Source organism: Rutilus rutilus, assembly GCF_951802725.1.
Source record: "Rutilus rutilus genome assembly, chromosome: 12".
NCBI classification, from domain to species: Eukaryota; Metazoa; Chordata; class Actinopteri; order Cypriniformes; family Leuciscidae; genus Rutilus; species Rutilus rutilus.
This window is the reverse complement of record NC_140217.1, coordinates 26,135,329-26,150,986: the sequence shown is the minus strand read 5'-3', so window position 1 is coordinate 26,150,986 and position 15,658 is coordinate 26,135,329. Positions and strand designations below refer to the sequence as shown.

The window sequence follows — 15,658 nt, the reverse complement described above, 5'->3', positions numbered from 1 at the left end:
ATTGAGCTCTGTCCACTCTTCCACAGGTTTGTTGTTGGTTTGTCAGTAGCAGATGTTCAGCACTGGAGGATGGAGGTGCATGTTCTCACAACAATTAACGTCAATGTTCACACAACAGTTAACAAAAAAAAAACAAAAAAATAAAATGAAAACATTGAAATTATATATATATATGCATATACAGTATGTAAAAGTTTTTGAGTCACCTTTTGAATATGTTTTTTGACAAACTATTACATTATTTATTTATTACAGTGGTATTTTATATCAAGAGACTATTTATTAATATTGTGAATTATTTTTTATATTTTCCTTTTAATGTCAAAGTTTTAGTCATTTTTAGTATTTTTGTCTTTTTTTACTTAAAAAAAATAGGTCTATATTTTTAGTCATTTTTTCAGTTTTAATTAATTTAGTGCATCAAGTTAAACTAAATGAAAATGAGAACTTTTTTCAGTTAACATTTATTTTAATTCAGATAAAAAAAAAAAATGTTTTAGTTAACTATAACCCTGAGTTATATGTGAAACAAATGAATAATAATTTAAATAATAATTTACTGTCCCCAAGCTGTCTTCTGTCAGTTTTTGAATGTAACCCTTGAAACCAGTAGGTCTTTAACACCTACCCCTAAATACAAATAGATTTCAAATCTGCCAAAAATTGATGAAATATGTAGTCTTATATGTTTAGAATTGCTAAGGGATCAGATTCAGCAGTGTTGTTACATAAGAACCTCCAAACATGGAAAAGACATGTACTTGATGATATCTTGTTTTTTGTAGAGTTATAAGCCAAGTATGCCACTTGAAATCACATGAAATCATTAAAAATGCCTTCAGTGTGTAGGCGGTTAACAGTGACAGTCAAAAGAGAGCTTACATATCACTCATTTAAAGCTTGAGTGATCGGGATCGGTATGTGATGACAAAAATCGATATTTAGTATCGGCTGCAAAAAATCCTGATCGAAGCATTCCTACTGTTTACCTAGTGTTGCTCGCTAGAATAAATTGTATCCTCTCCCCTTCCCTCTGAAGATTAGTTTTTGACTGGTTTAAATTTCTCTCTGTTCTGTCCTGACCTCTCATCACCTTGGCTGTTGAATCGGATCACCATAAGACAAAGCAAGCTCTGCATCTGATAAGAGTTTTCATGTCTCACCCCACTATCTGGCTTTCCTGTGTGCAAAAACCTTTAAATTTCATCATGCGTACTCTGTTTAGGAGACCGCAGCCTGACCAAACAGACTAAAATACAGTGAAAGTTGTTAAACTCATCTAAAATTCTATGAAAGTGAAACAATGAAAATCTCAGACAATTAAATCCAGTTTGACAGTTGTTAATTCTGCTGTTAATTCTACCATAATGAGTATGTTGTGGAAATGTTAAATGCTGCATGACATTTATGACTAAATGTACTGTACATGGAAACTAGATGTTTTTCATAATTAATTCCTGAGGTATTGCACACAATCCTTTTAGTTTTCCATCCATGTTTGACATTGCCTGGAGCCGGGCTAGTATAAAAGCTTGTCCTACCTAGCAACAGTAACCAAGGGGGTGAAGTTTAGTGAAAGATTATCTCATTGAGTGACAATAACAAATTTGTTCTGCACATTGCAGATTGAAAATGAAAAACTACCATATTTAAAAGTGTGTGTTGTGAAATAGTGGTTAGCAGCTTTCATCAATGTCACAGACCTACAACATACCCATCAAAAAAAATACCCATCTCATCGTGGCCATGTCTTCTCGTTCAGTACAAAAATTATACAGAAGTGAGGATATTTAAACTCTCACTGATAAATTCCTCTCTCTTTTAGTTTTAACTTCCCTCTTTTAGTTTTAAATCCTCTTGTTAATGCAGACCGTCTTTCAGCATGAACTGTGCTTCATTGGTGAACATGCGCAGGGACATTAATCAAGGGCAGTAACCTCCATTCGTTCTGTTAGCTTTCAACCGTCCCAGATGTTTAGTTGAATCATAGCAGGCTGATGCTGGTCCTGACATTGTGATCCATTTCTAATGGTATCCGGATGCTTACTCAGGCTTTCTGGCCATTTATGGGCCATTACAATGCATGTGTTAAGAGAAAGCCATAACTGAGGCAGACTTCATTGTGTGGAAAGTGTCTTGTTGACTCTGTCTAGAGGGAGAGGGAGGGGAGGGAATGCATTGCTCTTTGAAATGACTAAGAAAGTGAATTAGACTAAATGTTCTTCCATTTACCAAAGTACTACTTTACAGAATTTGAATTTGAATTTGTAGTCTGTGCTGTCTACTCAATTTCAATTGGTTTTCAGACATATCGAAGGCGATGAATATATTAACAGATATGAGTAGTATTCAAGTAAATTCAAATTCTCGTATTACTACTAGTATTAGTCTAGTTCTCTTCTCATTTACTCACAATCATGTTACTTTCTTTCTTCTGTGGAACACAAAAGGAGAAGTTTTGAAGAATATCCAAGCTGTTATTGTCTATACAGTGAAATGTAGTGATCTGGGGCTGGGCTTGTCAACCTCCTGAAAGATAAAAAAAACAAAAAAAACATGAAAGTATAATTAAAGGGTTAGTTCACCCCAAAATGAACATTCTGTCATCATTTACTCACCCTCATGTCTTTCCAAATCCTTAGAACATTCATTAATCTTCAAATGACAATATTTTTTAATGAAACCTGAGAGTTCTGTCATGTAAATAACACTCTGAGGATTCAACAAGGTCAAAACTTTGTAAATGTAATATAGGAATCAATTGGTTTAACCCAGTCTTCTGAAGAGACACGATTGTAGAGCTGTCACTAACGATTATTTAGATAATTGAGTAATCGGTTGATTATTTTGACGATTAATCGAGTAATCAGATATTTTTTGTGGTAGTAATAGACCTAAGCCTTTAAAATGACTAAAAAACAAAACAAAACATATATAACAATGAGGCAATCATATTTGGTTAAAATAAAGTATCAAAAACAAGTAGGCCTAAACATATGGTTTTATAGAACAAAGCTGTTAAAATACAATATATAAACAATCATCTTATGTACATTATGTATTATAGCAAATGCTGGTAGAGGGCAGCCTGTTGTTGTTACACTTTACTGCAGATCAAATCCTTGTTTAATATTGTCCAAACAACATTTTCAATTCAAATGTTTACTTAATCTTTAATATTTGGCAACTACTTTATGATAGAAATGCTACAGCCACTGTAATTTCTTGAACAAGAACATGGACATCAAAACATGCAAACTTAGAGCAAGGGTTTAAACTCTTATTTTGATGGTGCAATCCCAACGGGATGCACCATCTCCCCAATCCTCTTTATCATGGGCATGAACCTTCTAATAACAGTAGCGGAAGGCATAACCTGTGGCCCCGTCTTGGAGTCAGGCATCATTCAGCCGATTCTGCAGGGTTTCATGGACGAGTTAACAATAACAACTGTGACGCATGTCCAAGCAAGATGGGTAATGGAAACCCTGGATAATGTAGCCACTTGGAAGTCCAGAAGGCTGGTGATCAGGAAGGGCAGAGTCACGAGTACATTTGGACTCCAAGTTCAAGGCGAGGTCATTCCATCTATTGAGAACAGCCCCATAAAGTGCTTGGGAAAGTGGTTCAATGCATCACTGAAAGATGGTGGCAATGTTGCAGACGCTGTGAAGCAAACCGAAGAATAGTTGAAGAAGATTGACAGGTCCGGACTCCCCGGAAAATTTAAAACCTGGCTGTACCAGTACGGCCTTCTGCCCAGGCTTATTTGGCTCCTCACAGTCTATGAGTTCCCCATAACAGTTGTAGAAGGCATCGAGAGGAAAACCAACAAGCACCTGCGGAGATGGTCTTTGGTGGGCCTCTACATCTGTTCAGGACAGCTGCAGCTCCCTCTGTCATCTGTTGTGGAGGAGTTCAATGTGGCAAAATGCAGAGTTAGTTGCGCTAAGTCTGAGAGATTCTAAAGACGTCCAGGTAAAGCAAGCAGGCATCATTACAAGATCAGGCCGTAAATGGGCAGTCAGCTCAGCCAGTGAACAGGCAGAAAGCTCACTGAAGTGGCATGGCGTCATTGGCAATCCCTGCATAGGCCGCCAAGGTCTGGGGTCGACACACTTCCAACAGTTCGGGAATGCAAGCACAAAGATTAAGCGAGGCATGGTCCAGTCAGAAATCCGAGCTCAAGAGGAACAGAGTCGTTTGTCCAGAGCAGTGGAACAAGCATCCCAGGGAGCGTGGACAAAATGGAATCTGCCCAAGCGTAAGATCACATGGGCAGAGTTGTGGAGACTGGAGCCCTACCGCATCTCTTTCCTTCTGCGCTCCGTCTACGACACCCTTCCTTCACTGTCTCACTTGAACACAAGGGGGTTTAGGGACGACCCGTACTGCAAGCTCTGTGGTCAAAAGGGGACACTGACACACATATTGTCAGGATGCAAAACATCTTTAACCCAAGGTCGATATAAGTGGCGCCACGACAAGGTGCTCCTGTCCCTGGCTGACACACTTGAGTGAGAGAAGTGCAAGAAGAAGCCATGGTCGCACAGATGAGAGAAAAAGTATCACCTACATCAAGGAGGGAGCCAGACCCTTCGCAGCCAGGGCATCAGCAAAATCCAATCTGCTGCAAGCCACAAGCTCTTTGGTAATGAGAGTCAACGTCAGAAGGAGGCTGCAGTTTCCAGAAGTGGTCAACACAGCTCTTCGCCCAGACATCGTCTTGTGCTCAGCCAAACACCGTAAAATCATTGTAATCGAGCTGACCTTGCCATGGGACGAGGGCTGTGGGGAGGCTCGTGAGAGGATGGAGTGCAAAGACAAAGGATGGCAGGCATGGCTGTTCCCTGTGGAAGTAGGATGCAGAGGCTTTCCTGCCAAATCAGCATGGCAGCTGTTGTCAGCTTTAGGCATGGACGAGAAAAGCAAAAAGAACGCTACTTGTAGGATGGAAGAGGAGGCTGAACGAGCTTCATGATGCATATGGAGTAAGAGAGAGGAAGACAGCTGGAAGCCAGGAGCAGATGGGCAGTAATTTGGCCACCACTGCCGACCCACCAACTGGAGAGTGTTGTGGTTAAGGTTCGAAACAAGTTTGGGTACCACCTGATATCTGCTTTTGGCTGAAAGCAACGGTTACCTTAAGGGTAATCGATGAAAGCACCCAACAGGTGTATTCCACAATTTAAATTATGATTATCTGTTTGTATATTTTTAGTAACATAGTGATGTATTCTCTTGTGTTGGCGTAAGTTTATAAATTATTTACTTTACAAATCTAATGAAATGGCAGACATTGCGTTCCCAAATTAATGTTATAAGCAACCCAAGCGCACAGCATATACAGAGATGAAGTTTGAGACGAGCTCCACGCATGTAAATGATAACAGTTCATGTGGAGCAGCATTTACTGTAAACGGAGCTGCTCTGAGGCGCATGTAAATAATTAAAGTGCATATATATTAAACCAGCATTCATTTAATTGAATCATAGTCTTTGTGAATTCTCAATATCATTATCTATGCTGTAGCATGTGTTTTTTAAATGGTTTTAATACAATGTGCAGCCTTAGAAAACTGTCTAATAATGCGGTTCATGGATTCTCGTCCATGGGATGCACCACTTCCGGTATTTTGCCGGTTACTCAACACGGGTAAATTGAAATTGAGGATTTTTTAAATTAGAGTACTCGAAATTCATAGAGCACATCAAATATGTTAAATGGAAGCTCAGAGTGCTTGCTTGAGTGGTTGAGTGTCTGTTTACTATAAAAAAAAATACCATTTTAAAATAGTCATAGTTCACACAAAACCTCTTAAGTCCAAAGTATACTTCAGTTCTGAGACAAATATAGTGTATGTGGACATCCAAACGCATAGGCCTTGCTTTTGAAAGCATGCTCCATTTGATACCATGCGGTTGACACATGAACACTAAAAATGTCATCCTTGTCCAGTGTCTGACTCTGTGCTGTTCCTCTCCAGAAGTAATGACAGATAAAAATGTCTTTGTACTTTTTTAAACTAGAGTTGTGTTTGTCTCTTGAAGTCTGCCTGTGCTGTCTATAATTTTATCTCTTAATACTCATCTTTGATAATCAAAAGGACATATTTAAAAAAAATATTCCTGTAAAAATAATTTCTTCATGCCTTAAAACAGCTTGAATGTAACTACACCCTTGCTTCCTTTAGTATACGCAGAACCATGAATATGCAAATTAGTCCCACACCAGCTCGGACTACCTGATCCATTCAGTCAACTGTAGTAAACGCTACACAGTGGCAAGTGGAAATATAGGTTTAATTCAGCCGTATATGTCTGAACCAGAAACTGATTTGGAAGAAGAAGAGGAAGAGAGAATTATACATAAGGGTCATCTCTACAAGGCGATGTGTCAGAATGGTAATGCGTTTAATATAGGCTATCACTCTTTACAACATCGGACACTCAACGGTAATTGATATGATAAGCCTTTGGTCTAACTACATGATCAAACAGCTAATAATATGTTACACAAACCATGTTCCCGTTCACCATTTCAGAATCAGACAGCTGCCTTCTAAAAATCATTAGTCTTGAACATCATAAAAAGTAGGGATGCACCGAAATGAAAATTCTGGACCGCAAACAAAATTATGCTGTTTTATTGACATCTTTCCCCAGTTGAAACATTCATTGAGTGAATACATGAGACAGGATTAATTTTAGTAAGTTTTAATGTATCTTTCAACACACCTTCTGGTGTTTAGCCATGTTTATTTTGTGCTATAGCTAGTAGTAAAGAGGAGCTGATATGATCGGTTCATATGCACTTGATCCGTGCTGCCGCTTGAATTGAGGCGACTACAGTGATCTGTCACTCCCTATTAAAGCAACGTTTTATTTTTTTAAATTCATAATAAAAACGACAGAATTTTAAAGTTAAGACTTTGCTTCATATTAAAAGTAACAAAGCTTTTTACGATTATTGGATGGCAGGCGCCCTACATATGTTTACAGAAGTTTTGTTCACGCATCAATAGAAAACTGCACAGACTAAAAGATTTTAGATTTAAGAAACCACATAATTACTGATTAAAATCGAGCTTGTGTCCACACACCTAACAGGTATTCTTTGCTCACTGTGGAAAATCTAATGTTTAATGTCTAATGTTGTTGGGGTCTCCAGTAGTTTGTAGTTGTTGCAGTTCTGACTTTTCCGTTTCTTTCTAGAATGTGAAACAATAGCTCGGGACAGTTTTGTCACCTTGTGGGCCCGCAAAAAAATAATTCAAGGCACATTTGTGAGCTGAGCTTACAGAGTACACACTGATATAAAAATGTGCGTACAGTATGCGTGCGCTATGCTAATGACTAAATGTACGTTGTGCGCACTGTACATATTCATTAGCACACATGAAAAAAAACTAGCCTAAGTATATTTTGAGCTTTATAAGTGTCTTAAAGTGTTTTATTTTCTGCTGAAATGTCATCAAAGTAGGGCTAGCAGAAACTATTATTATTATTTAATTATTGTTTATGTTTATTAAATTCTAACAATTTGCAATATTTTGAATAGTTTAAAAGGAGATTATCAATCACTGATCAGAGTTTTGAATTGATCCATCATGGAGATGGACAGTTCTTTCTTAAAGGGATAGTTCACCCAAAAATGAAATTTCTGTCATTAATTTCTTACTCTCATGTCGTTCCATACCCGTTAGACCTTCGTTCATCTTCGGAACACAAATGGAGATATTTTTGGACTTTCTGACTCCCCTATAGACTGCAACGTTATTACCACTCTCAAGGCTCAGAAAGGTAGTAAATATATTGTTTCATTCATTTGTGCTCCAAAGATGAATGAAGGTCTTATGGGTTTGGAACGACATGAGGGTGTGTAATCAATGACAGAATTAACATTTTTGGCTGAACTAACACTTTAACTATTATATTCACAAGTTGCTAGACAGAATCAGGAAACTGGTCTAATGACACACTTTTTAGGAATCTTAAGGGCTAAGATCACTTAACTTAAGATCAACATGAAATTCACAATTTTAGCTCCTCAGTAAAATCATTGTGAAAGTTCGATAGACCGGCAGGTTTACATGAAATTACACGTCGCAGTGAACAGTAACTCAGCGTAGCACACATTAACGGCCCCACACTGTTTCTGTATGCCATGTCCCCTGCCGAATCCAGAAATCCCTTTGTCATAATTCAAGTGTGTCCTTCTGGATGTTCCTTATGACCTACTAGAGAAAACACAAAGCCAGGGTGGGCACCTCTGGTTTATCTCTCTTTACACGTTCGAGATGTGACAGCAGGGCCTGCTGTGTGCATAAAAGGGAAGAGGAAGAGATTTATGAGACAGCGTTTGTGTGTGTTTATCTGATGGATAACAGCGGACACTGTTTCTTTGTGTGGCTGCAGTTGGGAACCCTATTTTCATGGCCACACCTTAATTGTATCGATTTTCATAATGATAAAAAGAACATTTGTTTGAATGGTGCCCTATATATACGGATGATCACTCACTGGATTTATTATTACTGAATCTCTGAGTTTTTAATGATATTTCTCTGATGATATTTTTTCTTATGCGTTTCACCAGAAAAAAACAAAACTTTTATGACCTTTATTTGATTTCAGAAAATGAAGAAACCCTTCTGAAAGAGATATTTTATGTCTCAGATTCTCTTTAAATGATGGCTGGAGGCCAAATGCGACATTACTCACACAATGTGCCAACATTCTTTCCTCTTGAATCCTCACACAAATGAAATCATCAGCCCTATACGATATGTATATGCATGCAAGAGAAATGATTGCCCTATAAAGTTAACACCTTGTTAAACCAGTTATGCATCTTTTCAAATCCCTATATGAGGCTATATATTATTTAGGCATATTTTGTTTAAATTTCGACTGCAATAGTGTTCCAACTTTTTACTTTTCAGAATGATTCCTTGCTACAGACAGATCATTGTAGTGGATCAGTGTACTATGTAGTGTATTTTGGTGACGTGATAGTGTTTTTTAAAATGTGCATTGTATAGTGTATAAATATAGAGTGTAATAACGGTCTATCCCTGCCACAATTTATTAGTTTAGTATTAGCTTATTCACAATTTTAGCTCTTGCTCCACTCCGGGTTTTCCATTTACTCACCAGTAAAAGAAAGAGGAGCAGCGCTCAGCCAATTTAAATTTGAGGATCTAACTGCTGTATAATATAATTTATTTTATATAATGAAAAACAAACAGTTTTATTCTCTCACTCTTTATTTATACATAATTTAAACACAGTGTGGAATGAATTTTCTCACTTTTTGTCTCTTTTTCATTCCCCCCAGGAGGTCCATGAAATTCTGAGAGAGTACGAACTCAAATACTGTTTTGTGGACCGGAACAAAGGAACAGGTAATTGACCTCCTTCAGTCATCCTTCTGCTCTCATATTTCTAATGGTTCTTTTCCATCTCAGCCATCAGAATCCAGACCTCTCTCTCTCTCTCCAAAAAAAAAAAAAAACACCACACATTTGCCTACTTAGCGCACCTGAGATGTTAATTTCCTGTGGCGGTGAATGAGCACTTACAGAGAATTGTCTTGATGGAGAGTCTCAGCTCTCTAACTGCAAAAATGTTGCCTGTTTCTTTGAAGTAAAGTGAAGCTTTGAGGTTATTTGAGTTTGTACATTCTAATTCTGCTCCATATTAAATATTGAATCAACTGATTTCACATATAATTTGACCTTCATAATAATATAAATGAATAAAATGTAATATTTTAACTTGATCTAATACATCACAAATCAGACAGCTGCTATTTCAACTGCATTTCAGACAATTGGAAAGCTCAGGGTTACTTCCAAAACAAACCAAGCTTGTAATTTTCATCCATGCAGAAAAATCATTTTAAGTCTAACATATGGTAAAAAGATAAAGGATGATTGATAAAAATGTTTTGCAGTAAAGCATAACGTGTATTTCATTGTTTCAGTTTAAGTAATTAGAGGAAACAGCTTAAAAAGAGGAAAGGCTTGTTCACTTGGATCTGGTACTGATAGTTCATAGGTTTGAAGTGTCACGGGTAGTTGTCCTGAACAAAGCGCACGACAGGAATAATCCAGGAAACAGTCTTTAATTCAGAAATACTCAGGAAAACTGATTCACAACACCTCAACATTGACGAGACAGGACAAGGACTGCAAGAACACAGGGAGTATAAATACTAGAACAAATGAGGGAACTTATAAGCTAATTAATTGGACGACAGGCGTAATGAATCAAACAGACACAGACTTAGGGGCCTATACCATGAAGCTGGGTTAGTTTAAAGGGGTCATATGATGGTTCTAAAAAGAACATTCTTTTGTGTATTTGGTTTAATGCAATGTGTTTACATGGTTTTAGCTTTTAAAAAAAGTAATTATTTTACACATGCTGTACATTATTGTTGCTCCTCTATGCCCGGCCTTGCTGAAACGCGTCGATTTTTAAAGATCGTTCTGAAAAGCACGGTGTGCTCTGATTGGCTAGCGATCCAGTGCATTGTGATTGGCCCAAAATGTCACACCCCTTACCATATGGAACATCAGCTCTCAGAGCGATAATGTCGGAACTACCTTATCAATTTCGAGCCCGAATCTGAACCGGAAAATGCAGATGACCAAGCTGATCGATCAACTTTGCCAGCGCAACTGTAGCAGAACGTAGCAGATTGGTAAGGTTTTATTTCATTGGGGACATAATTACTGATTATAATGACTTACTGTCTTTTTACACATCACGCTACGGGTGTGAGAACACTATGTAGCTAAACATAAAACTATGTCTGCATTTGTGATCGTAGAAACGAAAAGCAAGCGCTACTCTATACTGCTCAAAACCCGTGTTTGAATAGTCAGTAGCAAATTCTCAAAATATGAAAACATGCTTACTTGGTGTCTTCGAGTCAGAAGCGCCAGAATGTACATGCAAAGATGGAATTGCCCTCTTTTTAAAATCAGCCTTTGTGCACAACACCGGACTTGTACTCTCACAGGTTCTGGAAACAGTCCTCCGAAAAAATGCGTAGCACACAGTCGAAACTTTTAGTTGTACTGTTCTGGAACAGTTGTAAATAAAGCTTAAGCACTGTTTTCTAATTGTGTCCTTTTTTGGAAGGCCAATCAAAGTAGTTTGGCTTTCGCAACGAAAAACACAGCGTCTCCACGACATGGTGGTGCCGGCGGCAACAATAATACAGCGAGAAAAAAAGTTATGCCTTCTTTCTTTGCGTATACATTTGGGCGGTGTTATGAAACTCTTCCCCCACACACTGACGTAGATTTGTGGGGGCGTGTTTGAACGAAGCGTTTTAGGAATGCGTGGCTGAGCCTTAACTTTTATAAAGAATATCTCTTTAGGTTTGACACTTTGAGCTTTGTAACTCTGCAGATCTTGTACATGCACAGACAACTACATGAAATGAAATCGCATCATATGACCCCTTTAAGCCAACCCTGGGCTTTAGGCACCATGAAAGTGGCTCGGCTCTTAGTGGTGTTCATCGCCATAATAATTTATACTCCACGGCTAACCTTCTCTGGGGCAGGTTATGTTCCGAACCGAAATTGAACCAATCAGCAGTGAGCAAAGTGACACATATCTGATGCAATAAAGTCACTTGCCCAGTTTCTTTTGCTATTTCAACTCATGGTACAGCGTCTACAGCATAATGGTACAAACAAAGCCTGATTGAATTACTTCGATTTTGTTAACTAATCCTGTAACCCTGAGTTTGTTCAACTACCATCATGGTAAAGACCCTAGGAAAACTAGGTCAACTGACAGGATACACTGGTTAACAGGACTGAACCAAAATGCAAATACATTCACACTCCTCCAGACCTTGAAAATGTAAGCAAACGGCACGTGCGCATACCTTTTACAGACTGCCTAAATTTGGCACAACCTTTACTGTGTCAGTTCAGGAAACAAGGTTGTAGTATATGTTTAGTCCTGTTCATGGGGTGCGAACAATGTACCTTTACTTTGGGCAATGGGCATAGATTGAATCGAAAAGCAAGTCAAATAACACATGTAAAATCGTTTTTAAATCTTTTAATTACTGCAATTATAAAAAAAAATGCTCCTCTAAATGCAACAATTTTCTCTGAATGTTGTTGTGATGGGAACAATAAACCTTTTATCAAAATTCAGTGCAGGATTGTAGACACAAACCTGGCCAAAAACCTTTCTACATTCTCACATTTAGAACTGCTATATGATATCTGTAGAGCTAACAGCATCTTGCAGAGTGCTACATGCAACTTGCTTTGAAATGTTGTTGAAAAATCTGCTTTAATGTCTTATTTTTTTATTATTATTATTTTTTTAAATGTGGAAGGATGAGTTAAAATTTTCTAGCATCATTTGGCTTATCTTCATATCAGTATGAAAAACCATGAATGATCAAAGCTCAAATGCTTCAGTGTAATGGGGTTCATAAGAGGTGAAATCTATTCTGAGTTGCACAAAGTGATGTAGCCAAGAAAGATGTGTTGCTGGATCAACGTTCTTTGTTGGTCCTGGAAAAGTATTTCTGTGATTGGTCATCCCTTCCTTTGAAATTCGAGATACATTTTTGGTTGATAAGAACATTGTTCAAGCCCCTAACACTACAGTCTGATTGGTCAATAGGAATGTTTCAATTGTTTTATTTTAATGAACAATTTATATGTCAATTTAAATATAGTAAGCAACATATGCTGCAAAGTTTTATTTCATTTAGTTTTACTAAAAACTATATAAAAAAAATGCATTTGTTACAGTATTTATTATCATTGATTAATGTTGGTTAATAAAAATTAAACTATTGCCTAGTTCCTGTTAGCTCAGGTCCATTAAATAATATGAACAGATACAACTTTTGATTTGAATTATGTATTAGTATGTTGAAATTAACATTAACTAAGATTAATAAATGATTTAGAAGAATTTTAAATTGTTAGTTCATGTTAACTAATGTAGTTAACTAATTGTAAAGTGTTACCAATGAATCAATATGGATAAAATCATTTGAATTAAATCTTTTGACTAAAATCCGCATTTTGAACTAATCAATTTAATGATTCAATGACCATCACTTGCTTCTTTTCCGAATGAATCAGCCGTTTGAACAAATCGGTTGAATGAATGACTCCCTCAACTCATTAAAACAGTGACTTGTCGCATTGCCCCTTAATAAAAAATGTTAATTTCTGTCACTGCATAGAATATGAAAAATATGAATATCTTCATGAGTCTGCTGTCAACAACAGGCCTAAACCAGCCATGGCACCAGCACAAAAACACAATCAGTAAAATATCATCTAATTATTATCAACAAAACTTTATTTTCTAAAAATATAGAGATATATTTTTGTCAATTTTGCACACCCCTAATGTACGGTATTCATTTTGATTTCTTCAGGTCTTAAAAAGCCTTACATTTAAATTTAAAAAGTGTGCAGCAACCCTGGTCCCAGCATTATCAATATAGAAGTCCATTTCTAACACTTATCAGCAAAACAAGAAAAACCTATTGGCCGGTTGCGGTAATTATAAAACAAATAAAATAAAAAAAGGTCCCACTTTATATTTAGTGGATTTAACTACTATGTACTAACATTGAAATTAATAATTTGATACAATGGATTTTTTGTGTACATACATGTTTTTACATTGAACTTATATTTTATTGGCTGAGATATGTTGATTGATATATATATATATATATATATATCAATCAACATATCATAGCCAATCCATGTGTGCCTACTTTCGGAATGAACCGCAGCTGCATGATTACTGTTATTACAGCTGCATATTTCACACATGGGTATTTTGCACAGTCCAGTGCTAAACCTAAGGCTGATTATCAACCTGCACCTTCATGTAATACCGGGATTCTGGCCTGCTAAATGTCGTCAGTGCCTAAAACCCCTGGCAGCATGGCAAACATTCCCACATGCTCTAATTAGCAGTATCTAGGGATAAAGGTGAAACACCATGATGATCTCATCCTCCAGCCGCTCGGGGCTTGTCACCTCCTGCCAGCATCCCAGCAGAGGCTCTGATGTCAAGGATCAGAGTCCAGCGTGCCTACAGGAGCTGGAACGCTACTTTTGCTCTTCAATACTTGCCTGAAACTAGTTGAACAATTTCAAAATGAGTGATTCACATAGCATGTGACCTGCTCTTTCTATTTGAGTTTAGTTTATGTTGAAGAGCAGGTAAAAAAGAAATGAGGAAAGGCGAGGAAATATTGATAAAGACTGCAAGGAGCGAAAGTAATCAGAGATGTGAGAACGAATGACAGCTTTTATGATGTGGAAGATGAAGGAAAAAAAGAAATCCTACAGAATTTTTTTTTTTTTTGTCTCATCTGGCGTACAGCCCGGAATTGAAATATGCTCTGATATTCCCAATGCTGGAGGCTTACAGTAAGGGAATTACACACCTCCCCCTTCTTACTCATGTTATAGTTGCATCGTACTGCATTATGAATGTTCCTAGGCTAAATGATCTGAACATATGCTTTTAAGGCCTGCCAGGGAAGAGCAGCCTTCCAAAACAAAAATAGTGACAATAGTGGGAAGCTCTCATTTCAAACAGCCCGTTCTTAGAAGCACAAGTCTGCATTGTTACTGATCTCAGAGATGTCACGTCCGACATGGCTAAATCTTTGTAAGGTCTTTTCAATCTACCGTCAATGAGTAATAAAGTGAAGTAACTGTAAAGTGTGTCTTGGGAAGAATATGGAGCAGTGTTATTTTAGTATCATTAAAGGGTTAGTTTACCCAAAAATGAAAATTGCTATCATTTACTTACCCTCATGTCGTTCCAATCCAAACCCGTAAGACTTTCATTCATCTTTGAAGATATTTTAATGAAATCTAAGAGCTTTCTGTCCCTCCATTGACAGTCCACGCAACTACCATTTTGTCGCCTCTAAAAGTTAATAAAGAGATCTTAAAAGTTATTTCATGTTTATTTTATTTCAAACATCTTTTTTATGGTTTTGTTTTAGTTTTAGTTCACTATAATAACCCTGATATGGAGGTCCTTTATGCTCAGACTCATGTTATTAACCTACCCAAAAACACAAAGGCATATAACATCACCCTGACAAGCTCAGTTTAATAAAATCAGCTCAGATTTGCTTTCACACTCTGTACTTTTATTCCTGAAGCCTCTTTAGGGAGGTTAAAAACCACTCATGCCTTTAAATGCCAAACAAGGCTGGTGGACAGCTTTCTCCTTTAGCAGCTGCAGGCCCTCCAGCTTTATAAATGTTTGGATTCTCTGGAAAGGGAAGCAGCTCTTCTTCAGAGTGGTATTTTTCAGTCTGTGGAATGCTAATGATATAAATTAGTAACTTTTTTCCCCCTTGATATAGATGATGATACACATCTTACAAAGATCTGCAGGTGTGTTGTGTTCAAGGGCTGTAAATAGCATGAAGCAAAGATGACAACAGGTTGCGTTGTTCAAGAGTTGCATACGTCAGCTGAGTAACTGCCATGCAGGAGATTGGATGATAAATGATTGCTCTCTCCGGTTATATTAGACATCTTTGGGCGGCTCAAACAAAGAGAGCAATGTTTTGATAGTGCCACAGAGCCAGCGTGTTTACACTCTTTGG

At 37.4% G+C, this 15,658-nt stretch overlaps 1 protein-coding gene across 1 annotated transcript in view; it reads left to right on the top strand.

The window, feature by feature from the left end:
• raver2 (ribonucleoprotein, PTB-binding 2) overlaps positions 1–15,658 on the top strand; it is a 65,774-nt gene that overhangs the window by 2,198 nt on the left and 47,918 nt on the right. Inside the window, exon 2 of the mRNA XM_084426773.1 lies at positions 9,341–9,407. Coding sequence (XP_084282899.1) covers positions 9,341–9,407 — 67 coding nt within the window. The remainder of the gene's footprint in view (positions 1–9,340; positions 9,408–15,658) is intronic.